Source organism: Trachurus trachurus (assembly GCF_905171665.1).
Source record: "Trachurus trachurus genome assembly, chromosome: 3".
In the NCBI taxonomy this organism is placed as follows: Eukaryota; Metazoa; Chordata; class Actinopteri; order Carangiformes; family Carangidae; genus Trachurus; species Trachurus trachurus.
This window is the reverse complement of record NC_139893.1, coordinates 6,734,444-6,746,657: the sequence shown is the minus strand read 5'-3', so window position 1 is coordinate 6,746,657 and position 12,214 is coordinate 6,734,444. Positions and strand designations below refer to the sequence as shown.

The 12,214-nt window shown below is 42.6% G+C and overlaps 1 protein-coding gene across 1 annotated transcript; it reads left to right on the top strand.

Moving 5' to 3' along the window:
* Nucleotides 1–1,071: 1,071 nt before the first annotated feature.
* LOC311007953 (protein-lysine methyltransferase METTL21E-like) lies at nt 1,072–9,026 on the top strand. Its single transcript, XM_084001376.1, has 5 exons — nt 1,072–1,345; nt 5,205–5,362; nt 6,204–6,321; nt 6,430–6,527; nt 8,043–9,026. Exons 1-5 carry the CDS (start codon nt 1,297–1,299, stop codon nt 8,367–8,369), a joined length of 750 nt encoding a protein of 249 aa, XP_083857502.1. The 5' UTR covers nt 1,072–1,296; the 3' UTR covers nt 8,370–9,026.
* The last annotated feature ends 3,188 nt before the right edge of the window (nt 9,027–12,214 follow it).

Below are 12,214 nucleotides of genomic sequence, written 5' to 3'. Positions count from 1 at the left end.
TATTTTTGCATTACAACTATTTTCCACAGCAGATCAGTCACTTGTCGTTTGTTGTGCTGATGAAGTTTTGGTGCCAAACGTCACTTACATTATTTCTTACAGGCTTTAATTCAGCTTTGACATCTATCTATCTATCTATCTATCTATCTATCTATCTATCTATCTATCTATCTATCTATCTATCTATCTATCTATCTATCTATCTATCTATCTATCTATCTATTCCCCTCCGTCTCTTTCTTTCTCTATATTTCTTTCTATCTACCCCGTCTTTCTTTCTTTCTTTCTTTCTTTCTTTCTTTCTTTCTTTCTTTCTTTCTTTCTACCCTCAACTCTCTATCTCTTTCTTTCTTTCATTCTATCTATCTATCATCCCCCTCTCTCTGTCTCTTTCTGTCTTTCTTTCTTTCTCTCTATCCATCCACCTCTTTCTTTCTTTCTTTCTACCCCTCTCTCTTTGTCTCATTCTTAATTTCTTTCTTTCTTTCTTTCTTTCATTCTATCTATCTATCATCTGTGTACCCCGTCTCTGTCTTTCTTTCTTTCTTTCTTTCTTTCTTTCTTTCTTTCTTTCTTTCTTTCTTTCTCTCTATCCATCCACCTTTTTCTTTCTTTCTTTCTACCCCTCTCTCTTTGTCTCATTCTTAATTTATTTCTTTATTTCTTTATTTCTTTCATTCTATCTATCTATCATCTATCTACCCCGTCTCTTTCTTTCTTTCTTTCTTTCTTTCTTTCTTTCTACCCTTATCTCTCTATCTCTACCTCTTTCTATCTATCATCCCCCTCTCTGTCTCTATCTATCTATCTATCTATCTATCTATCTATCTATCTATCTATCTATCCATCTATCCATCCATCTATCTATCCATCCATCCATCCATCCATCCATCTATCTGATAAAACAATCATTCATTCCCACATTAATCTGAGCTGTAATTAGTAAAACCAGGTGTTTTTTCTTCTCCTGTCTGTGTTAATTATAATCCTGTAACTCTGTCCAGCTCCACTCGGCCGCCCGGTGCAGCAGGTGCAGCTGTCACTCACTTTTACAGCTGAGAGGGTGAGGGTGAGGGCGGGGGGAGTAAAACATACCCGGGGAGAGTGAGAAATGTGGCGTGTTTGAACCAAGAAGTCTGGAAACTCTGTATTTGCGTGTAATTTAAAACCCCAGCAGCAGCAGGATCAGGATCAAGGACCTGGGTCCAGACTGACCTGGATCGGAGGACGTGACCTTGGATCACTGAAGGTTTTTCCTGTCGTGCTCCTTTTCCTCCTGCTGCGACTCCTTCAGACATGGAGACCCAACAGTCCAAGACCATGGAGGACTGCAAGACCAAACAAGGTGCGGGTTTAGAGTCACACATACACACGACAGGAGAGAAAAGACTTTCCTTTCTTATTTCAGTGCTGGAAATTCAGCTAAGGTCAAAACCAGCATTAAATGTGTTGTTTTTGAAATGTATCAGAGATTATAACCCGTTTAATCCCCTAAAATCACCTGAGTATGAATGGTATTTCAGAGTTATGTCGTGTTGAAATATTTATATGCTGTAAACAACTGCATCTCCTCCTGTTAATGATAAATATAAAATAGATATTTATATGCGCCACACACAGACAAAAGCTATAAATTTAACCCCTGGACGTCACTCAGGCTTTTGCATTGTGGCGCTGCCAGACCTTCTCTACGAGCCGCCGTTGCATAACTGCCGTGTGTCAGACATAGTTGGAGTCCAACACGCTGACAGGATGTTACAGACAAACACGACGGGATCAGACACAGGAACAATGAGCTGCTCTGTGTTTTAATTATAGACCTGAGAATCAGATTTTTACCTGTAACAAGATATGAAAGAAAAACACACTGCAAAAACTCAAATGTCCTACCAAGAATATTTGTCTTATTTCTAGCCCAAATGTAATTTCTTGTCAAAACAAATCTAATTATACCTCAGGGATGCAAACAGCGCGCCGAAAAGCGAAACTCGCTTTTTTCATGACCAATTAGGTGACTTGTGTGAATCGTTCAGATCCGAAGAGTTTTTGTTTTTGGGAGGGGGGGGGGGTCTCAGCTGGGGTCAGTAAAATGTTTTTCTAACAGGCTGACAGTGACAATCACGTGAAACTGAGGCGAACTCATTCATGGTTGTCTCTGGTTATAGCACATTATATAGGCCTATATGTCCATTACACACTTTTAGGCCTTAAAATGTCTTAAATTTGTTGAATTATTGTGTTCAAGACTTAAATAAGACAGCTCTTAAATTTTCGTATGCCCACCATGGGCGAGCATTTCGCTCGCATTTGCCCCTAAAAAAAAAAAACATGTGTGAACCAGGAAAATCACAAAAAAGAAAGAGCACAACCTGCGATTGGTCAAAAACTACAAATCCCACAATCCTCTGGCCTCAACAATAACAGTAGTTAGTGTAAGTAAGGGAGAGTGGAGCTGTCGGTGAAAAGAGGAAACAACGCCACGTCTGGTCCTGTTCTATGTTGTTCGTTCACACCGTCACCGTTTATTCGTTACGTCCGCGGTGTAAAAGGCCGTGACGCAAAGACGCGATTAGGCGCGAGACGCGGTAGACGCGACTTTTTTTTTTTGCGACGCTACACCCGATTCTTTTATGGCGACGGGACCCTCGCGTCTTCGTCTATTTCATCGTGTTTGGTGGGAAGACCCAAAGGGGCTTCCCACTCAAACACGAGGAACGCTTTTTTTTCGCGCGAGCTTTTACGCGCAACCAAACGCGAGATACGCGAGATAAGCGAATTAGCGCTCGTTTTCACTCGTTTCAAAAAAAATTCACGAGCCTGCCCATTTTCACTACAACAATTTTTTTTTTTTTTTTTTTTTTCAAAGGAGGTTAAATCGAAAGCAACTGGACTTAGTTATTTACTTATTATAACTAAGTCCAGTTGCTTTCGATTTAACCTCCTTTGAAAAAAAAGTCTAGGAAGACGTTTCACCTCTCATCCAAGAGGCTTCATCAGTTCATGTAGCATCTGACCAGGCTGAGACTGGTCCAACTAACTGGTGTGGAGACTCAGTATAAGTCCAGTTGCTTTCGATTTAACCTCCTTTGAAATACTATGACCTGGACAAATGAGAATATGCACAGGCCTACAACAACATTTCTGCTCTCACCAACCATGGTTGAGGTCACAACGCTGCGCTGTAGCTGCTCTGGAAGTCCGAGACGTCTGAGGCCAAACGCCGCCGTCGCTTCTGGTCCATGAGGCGAGTTCCGGGCTGATGAGCTACAAAGACTTTAGAGTCAGCGCGTCGCTGTGTCGGACTGTTTGGATTTAATGAAGAAGCTGCACAGAGTCAGGTGAGCAGAAGCTGCCCCCCCCTCACCGTGGAGCCGCTGCTGTCTCACAGCCGCCACCGACCCCTAGAATAAAACACCACTAAGCCGTGGACGGTCGCTGCGTGGATAAAATGCTGACGACCAAAACAGCCGCCACCAGGTCACTGACTGGAGAGTTTTAAAGTCGGCACATGAACGCAGCTCAGACCGGCCGGTGCCTCAGCACGGTGATCAGCAGGACGCTATAGCCTACCCAGTACCGGCCAGCTCAGTACAGAGGGGGGGGGGGGGGGGGGGGGGGGGGGGGGCGGGGGGCGATAACGTGACGCACAGTATACTGTTATGAGACACATTATGCATCCCAACTGTCTTTTTTTAGAGGATTTTTTTTTTTTTACCAAGAATGCGCCCAAAAAAATCATGATCCAGGGGCCAAAATTCGAAACAAATATATATTTTTTTAAATCATAATTCTCATTATTCTCCTGATGTCGGTTTAATGTAAACAGATTGCGCTGATATGCGTCATGTGACAGCGGGGCAGAGCTGCAGCTGCTGTGCTGTGATGGACCTGATCAGACTGGTGGTGGTCCACAGTCAATCAGTCCCAGAGCCTTCCTATTCACCTCCAATGTAGACGCGACGTGCGCGCTCGGTACCCAAAGCGGCGCGTATCCGCGTGCATTCGGTGCGACGGCGCCGCCGTTTTCCCCCCCGTGCATGTCCGTTGCTGTGTCAGGCAGGTGTCTCCCACGGAGCTCTGCCCCGTTTCAGAGGTGAAGGAGAGACGTCGCCTCCGCGATGTAGAATGTGTTCAATTAAAGTGAAACTAACACATTATATAGGCCTATATGTCCATTACACACTGAATGGGATGTTAAATCCCATGTCTTTCTTTTCTTCAGTTTATTTTAATAGTAATAATTATGACTAACATTCAGTGAAGACCTAAAAATCAGTATCTCCAAAATTGAAATATTGCAATGGTTTTTATTTTTTTAAAGCATTTTTAATATAGAAATGTTGGCCTTCTGAAAACTGTCCATCTATATGCACTCAATACTTGGTTGGGGTTGAACTACTGGAAATAGACTTTTCTGTGATATTGTTGACTTTTCTGTGATATTGTTAATATCCCCCCCCACGACAATTCCTCTCTTTTTTGGTCCTGACCCGTTTGCATCCCTGATACCTAAAATAAGACTAATCACATAAAAAAGTAGCTTGTTTTTAGACACTTTTTACTTGTTTCAAGCCCATATTCACTTGAAATAAGTAGAAAAATCTGATAGTGGAGCAAGTTTTTCTTCCTTATTACAAGCAACAAAAACTTGCTTTCACTGGCAGATTTTTCTACTTATTTCAAGTGAAAATTTGTTTGAAACAAGTGAACAAGTTAATTTTTAGGTGATAATTCTTATTTTAAGTGGAAAGAGATTAGTTCTGACTAGAAATTAGACAAATACCCTTGGAAAGATTTGAGTTTGATTGAGTTTTTGCAGTGCAGACGTTGGTCACCGTGGATTTTCTGTGATGTGCCGGCGTGGACAAAATAAAAGCAACACTGCACAGTGACTTGGTTGGGTTTGTTTTTTGTCTTTTGTCTTTCTATTTCTTTAACTTTTTCTTTAACTTTAACTTTTTCTTTTCTTTTCATTTACTTTTCTTTTACTTTTTCTTTTCTTTTACTTTCCTTTTCTTTTTTCTTTTTTCCCCCATACTTTGTATTCAAACCATTTTCAGACCACAGCTGATCATATCGGACTATTAATTCACCCACCTATAAAGATTTTCGTCTACCAAAAAAGTCTATATGAGTCTTGTGTCTTGTTTATCAAACTCTTAACTCTGATTTTGGTAATAATATATACAAATGTTTTTATTCAGTCTGTCCAGCGGATGCAGAGCTGGCCAACGCCATCATGTCTCGCCGTTCCCTCCCCACCGTCACCGGCCCGGTGGCCTATGAGGGATACACCTTCTCCGACCTGGAGATCCGCCTCAAAGAGTCCACAGACCTGTACGGCGCCGTGCTGTGGCCCTCGGTGCGTTGACATGGTTGGTTATTGGCAGAGATGGACAGAGTAGCTGCTCGACCCCAGTACTTTAGTAAGAGTACAAATACTACTGGTCAAATGTACTCCGTTACAAGTAAAAGTAGCTCAGTCGACATGTTACTCGAGTAAGAGTAAAAAAGTACTTGCTTTTAAAGGTACTTAAGTATCCAAAAGTACATGCTTTTGAATTTACTTTAAGTAAAAGTAAGAGTAAATTTCTTATTTTTCACATCAATGAATTACTAAAATTTTTTCTAAATGAATTTAAGGACCTTTTAACTCTTGTTTCTGAGAATTAACTCAGATAAGGCCAAGGATTTTCAGAAAGTTCCTCTGGATCATTATCAGATTCAGACTGAGACTCAGCGGATTCTTTTCTTTCTTCTCCTGATGATGCAGCCATTGTCACGGTGTAGTTTTGAGTTGACAAACGCAGTCGAGAGCGTGGCTACTTTGGCGGTATCCTTATGGGGAGGGATGACGTATTTCCGCTTTTACGTAGATCCCAGTGGAGAGCTGCACTGTGATAGGTTTCCTTCTTTGACAAACACAGCTTGTGTCCAATAGTATTTTAGAAAAAAAAAGAGCAGACCTGAAAGTAACAAGTACTTTTCAGCCTTCCTAGAAATTAACTCAAGTAAAAGTAAAAATATTTGTCTTGGAAATGTATTCAAGTAAGAGTAATAAGTACCAAAGAAATCTAATACTCAAGTAAAGTACAAATCCTCTGGACATGTAGGCTACTTAAGTACAGTACTCAAGTAAATTTACTAATTAATTTAACCAGCTGTTGTGAAGCCTCTTTTTTAAATCCCGTGTCTCCGTGCAGGCGATGGTGTTGTGTCACTTCCTGGAGACAAACCGAGACCAATACAACCTGATGGACAAGAACGTGATCGAGCTGGGAGCCGGGACTGGACTCGTCTCCATCGTCTCCAGCCTGTTGGGTACAAAGCGATAGATCCTCCTCGACCTCATCTCTGGTCGTTGTTATTGATTATAGTTTATTGATTTGGTTTGTAGCTTTAACCGTCTCCCTCCCTCTCTCTCCTCAGGTGCTAAGGTGACCTCCACTGACCTTCCAGATGTGTTGGGGAACCTCGAGTACAATGTGCTCCGCAACACAAAGGACCGGTGCAAGTACATCCCTCTGGTATAATAATTAAATTAAAGGGATAGTTCAAAATCTTTTGGCAAATTCTCCTCTCACCATATTCCCTATAGTAGGTTCATTACCTTTAATTATCGGTGCATGTTGTTTTGAGATCGGCGGGGCAGAGACGTGAGCTGCTCAGTGAACACAATGGAGGTCCAAAACGCTCTGGTGGGGAAGTTGTGACTTGCACATTCACCACGCTATGAAACAATCATGTAAAATTGTGTAACATTACAACACATGAAGCAAATACTCAGATCTACTTGAGCTTTTGAAATCCCTCCACCCAGCAGCCGTGTCTGGATTGTAGCTCCGGCTGCATTTGCCTCTAAAATGACTCTGTCTCTTAATGTTACATGATTATTTCATAGCGTGGTGAATGTGCAGGTCACAACTTCTCCACGAAAGCGTTTCTGGAGTTGTTGGATTGTGTATTTGATGAGTGTGATGAGGGACAGGGGACCTGAACCGTTCACCTCCATTGTGTTCACTGAGCAGCTCACGTCTCTGCCCCGCCGATCTCACAACAACATGCACCGACAATTAAAGGGGTACGCCAACATTTTTTTCTGTGTCTTGCCTCACTCCCGAGTCCATGACAAGCAGATAGACACCTTCCTTTCGACTGTGCGTGCAGTAACAAGGGAGATAGAGCCGTATCGCCCGTAATTAGCTTAGCTCAAACACTGGAAGTGTATGGGTAGTGTTAGCCTGCCTCCTACCTGAGCCGAAATCAGCAGTCAGAAGCTGATTTCATTTTAGCTCTAAACTCTGTAAATATATCACTTTATCAACATTTCAAACATTATTAGGTGAGAAAGTAGCCGTTTAGATCAGCAGTGTGTCGTTAATTTGTCTAAATACCAGCTGTTTACAATTTTGTTCGGACGAATTTGGCGCTACTCAAGCTAGCCGTTGTGACCAACGCACTTCCGGTTACTTTCACAAAACACCCGTTGCCCTTTACATACAGAAAACCATGACGATAGAATTTGTGCTTTTACTTTGAAACAGGAAGCTAACCTACCCTCGATGTAGCTAGCTTGAACCAAAATAAACCGTCTTTGCTTGAACCCTCCGTTTTGACCGATCTCGTCCCGTTAGCGGCATTTGACCGCTCAAGATGCCTTAGATCGGTCCGTTTAGAGTTGCTGAAGAGTGTCTCCAATGACTTTAGGTGGAGGCAGGCTAACACTACCTATAAACTTCCAGCGTTTGAGCTAAGCTAATTACGGGCGATACGGCTCTATCTCCATGGTTACTGCACGCACAGTCGAAAGGATGGTGTCTATCTGCTGGTCATGGACTCGGGAGTGAGGCAAGACACTTAAAAGGTGATGAACTTACTGCTATGACTATAGGGATTATGGCAATAGGAGAATTTGCACACAAAAAAAAGTTGAACTATCCCATTAAGATTTATCAAAGTAGAAAGACGTGTGGTTTGTTTTTGTTTTTCTTTGGTGTAGCCTACAGACAAAATGTTGAATCTACTGTCGTGCATGTCTCCAGGTCACTGAGCTCACCTGGGGTCCGGAGGTGGAGCAGCGTTTCCCGCGGGCGACGCACCGCTTCGACTTCATCCTGGCGGCCGACGTGGTGTACTTCCACCCGTACCTGGACGAGCTGATGGACACCTTCGACCACCTGTGTCAGGAAAACACGCAGATCCTGTGGGCCATGCGTTTCCGTATGGACGCGGAGAACCGCTTCGTGGACCGTTTCCGGCAGCGCTTCCACCTGGAGGAGCTGTACGACCTCCCGACCCTCAGCATCAAACTGTACCGAGCCGGGAGAAAGGAGCGGAGGAGCAGGGAGCAGGGCGAGGCCGCCGCCTGAGAACAGACTCTTTGTTATTGACCCTGAACTAAGTAAGGGTCACATCTGGAAACTGCAAAAACTCAAAATCTTAGCAAGAATATTTGTCTTATTTCTAGTCAAAATGTCATTTCTAGTCTAAACAAATCTCATTATACCTAAAATAAGACTCATCACATTAAAGCAGAAGTAAGCGATCCAGTCGTTTTGGCTAACTTCTTGTCAGCAGATGGAGTTAGCAGTCCCCGCCCTCGTCCCTACGTCACCACATTCACGCGCATCCCTTGGCTGCACACACAGAGAGGACCGCCCCTTTATGCCGTTCTCTCTCCTCATTGGATAAAGGTTGTAGGATACAAGGAAAGTTTTCTCCTCGGCTTACAGCAGAGCAGAGTGACTGACAGACCCGTGATTCAGACCAAACACTCTATGTAAGTGATTGCTGTCGGAAGATAGAACTATTTAAGACTTATATTAACACAAAAATATGGCTTACTTCTGCTTTAACAAGTAGCTTGTTTTTAGACACTTTTTAATTCTTTCAAGCATATTTTTACTTTTTTAAATATTTTTTTTATAAGTGTTTATTTCACACCAGTCCACAGTAACCAGACAGAACAAACTCACACATCAACATACCAAAACAGCAACAACACAGAAAACAACAATACCTGGCCTGAAAGGGGGATGGACGAAGCATAGCTTTTAAATTTCCATCCCCATTTACACACTAAGACACCATCAAGACATACATAACAACAAATAAATAAATAATAATAATAACAAAAGGAAGAAACAAGCAAGCAGACAAACAAACAAACAAACAAAAAAACATTGCGAACTCCCTCAACAGTCCTAATTTAATTTAATTTAACCACCCCCATCTTCCCTATACATGTCAAATAAAAATGAAATAATCTGATAGTGGGGCAAGTTTTTCTTTCTTATTACAAGCACAGAAAACTTGCTTTCACTGGCAGATTTTTCTACTTATTTCAAGTGAAAATGTATTTGAAACAAGTGAAAATGATCTAAAAACAAGTTGATTTTTTTTTAGGTGATGAATCTTATTTTAAGTGGAAAGAGATTAGTTTTGACCAGAAATGAGACATTTTGACAAGAAATAAGACAGATATGCTTGGAAAGAGTTTGAGTTTTTGCAGTGCATGAATAGTAACTGTAACAGTCATGTCAAAACCAGATCGCAAAATGAAACTTCTGGCATCAGATTCACTTCCACATCTGGGCAGATTCCAGCTGTTACACACCCCCAGTATTGACCGACAGCTGGAAGATCTGTGTGTGTGTGCCAGAATCGGCCCAAATGTGGAAGTAGCATCTGACACTGGATCAGTATTTGGACCAGATGTGGTCGGTGGAGTCGGGCCAAGGACACAAGTGTGTGTTGGACTTATTTTGCCATCTGGGAAAAGTTTCATGGCTGTTGAATAAATGTCTTAAACACTGAGACTTGAGGTTTTTTATAGCTCAACGCACATAAATATTTCAGAATATATTGCTGTATTTACATATTGGATATATTTATTGATGTATTTTTATTCTATATAGTAGACACAACTCAACTCGGCAGGTTACTTTATATTACATTTAATAATAAACTGACTGTATTATATAATATCTGGACACTCTTGTGGCTTTTTTTGTATTTAAGTGGCCATTTGGATTCATCTTAACCACCTGTGGTAGTGCCATCTTCCCAGCTTGCTCTTGGCTGACTGTGTTGTTGGATTTATGATGATCTGATGATCACTTTGCAGATGTGACTTTATATTATAATATACAGCAGGAAGACATTATAATATGCAATCATGTTCAACCCAGTATAAACAACCGTAATAACAACCACATGAGACAAAGCAGACATAGCAGAGCCGGCCGAAGGCATTAGCGAACTAAGCACTTTGACCACTAGGGGGCCGCCTGAGAGTATTATGAATGTTGAATGTGGCTGCGGCTGCAATAAGGCAAATAACAGTGGTGAAATCTGCACGTTTAGCTCTCGGTTTCTTTGCTTGTTTTGAAATAACCTCCAGTTTTCAAGACACCACTGCCAAACTTTTTACGTAATCCCACTCTAACTCTTGTTGCTGTATGAGTGTCTCATATTGATTCAGTGCATTTTATAATACGGGATGGTCCAGTATTATTATTAGCTAAAGGGATAGTTCAACATTTTTGCAAATTGGCCCATTACCATAATCCCTATAGTTTTAGGAGTAGGTTCGTTACCTTTAATTGTCGGTGCAAGCTATTTTTAAAACGGCGGAGCAGAGCCACAAGCTGCTCAGATATGGATGATCATGGAATTTCTTGGTTTTCCTAATCAAACTCATCAAATACACAATCCAACAACTCCAAAACGCTCTGGTGGACAAGTTGTGACCTGCACATTCACCACGCTATGAGATAATAACAGAACATTACCAGACAGAATTGTTTTAGAGGCAAATGCAGAGACTGCTTGATGAAAAACTGTCCCTGAAGGCAATGCGCATCAGCAGTTTTGCATGAATTTACCTCTAAAACAACTCTGTCTGGTAACGTTCTGTTAGTATCTCATAGCGTGGTGAATGTGCAGGTCACAACTTGTCCACCAGAGCGTTTTGGAGTTGTTGGATTGTGTATTTGATGAGTTTAATGAGGGAAACCAAGAAATCCCATGAGCCTCCATAGCATAGCTCTGAGCAGCTCGGAGGCCCACGCTGCACAGGCCGATCCCCAAGGCCACGTGGTCCCCGCTGCTCTTGGGCAGGAGGATGCGATTGGCGCTTTGCGGGTTGATTGTTTTTATATTTTTACACATCACCAGTGAAACACTTTTACACAGGTCAAACTAAAGGTCGCCTCCATGTAGGGCGGTTGCGGTTTGTGCTGCTTGCTTCAGTAACATGAACACCGACGTGTCGCACAATTTCTTCATGTTTTGGAAACTCACCAGTTCTCGTGAAGATCTTGGAAACAAACTGTTATAAATTAGAGCCACTTGAGGTTATAGAGTGGTGACCCATAAAATCTGATCTCTCCTTTATGATTCCAAAACGATTCCTGCAGCATTTTAAGGGACTCGTTTATCTGCCTTGTGACACCTTGTCTTTGTGCCCACTGTGTGTGTGTGTGTGTGTATGTGTTTGTGTGTGTTATTATCGGAGCAGAGAGGGGTTTATCTCAAAGCCGGTGACACTAAAGCTCTACTAAAGTGTGTCATTGTCAAGACAAACAACAACCACACAACAGCTGAAACCGCGCGGCGGCGACGTCTCGTCTTCGTAACTCCATCACTCTCTCAACAATCCTCTGGAGAAGATGCTGCCCAGCCCATCAAACCGAAGAGAAGAGCTCCCTATCTCTCTTTTCATCCAAATAAGGCTGCTCGCTCGCTCGCTCCACATCAACAACAACACAGCTGGGCCATGACCTCACCGCTGTGCCCTCTCCGACTCCCCCCTCCTCCTCACCCTCCTCATCCCCCTCCTCACCCTCTCCCACCATCCTGCAGCTCCTGGATGCGTTTCAAGCACTTTTGGATGAGGGAGGGGGAGTGAGTGGATTTAGTTTGCAGAAAACTAAAACTGGGTGATACTTCATGGTCGCTATTAGCTGTCAAAATGCGGGGGGGAAGCCTAATTGAGGTTTGTATTACAGGATAGCCCCCTTCTTTCTCCCCAGGGACGGGGGTGAGGGGGGTTTGGCACCATCTGGGGTTGGTTGGTTGGTGGGTTGGTTGGATACCGGCCTGATCCTGTTACTTCCCTTCTCTGGTGAAGCAATTGAGGCCGTCGCAGGAAAAGTGAGCAACAGAGAAATGTTCCAGAAGAGTCTTAAATAGACTCCTCCTGTCTCCATGT

Coding starts and splice junctions, on each gene's coding strand:
- LOC311007953 (XM_084001376.1), top strand. CDS start 1,297: ATGGAGACCCAACAGTCCAAGACCATGGAGGACTGCAAGACCAAACAA. Junction 1,346..5,204: donor GGACTGCAAGACCAAACAAG/GTGCGGGTTTAG, acceptor GTTTTTATTCAG/TCTGTCCAGCGGATGCAGAG. Junction 5,363..6,203: donor GCGCCGTGCTGTGGCCCTCG/GTGCGTTGACAT, acceptor GTCTCCGTGCAG/GCGATGGTGTTGTGTCACTT.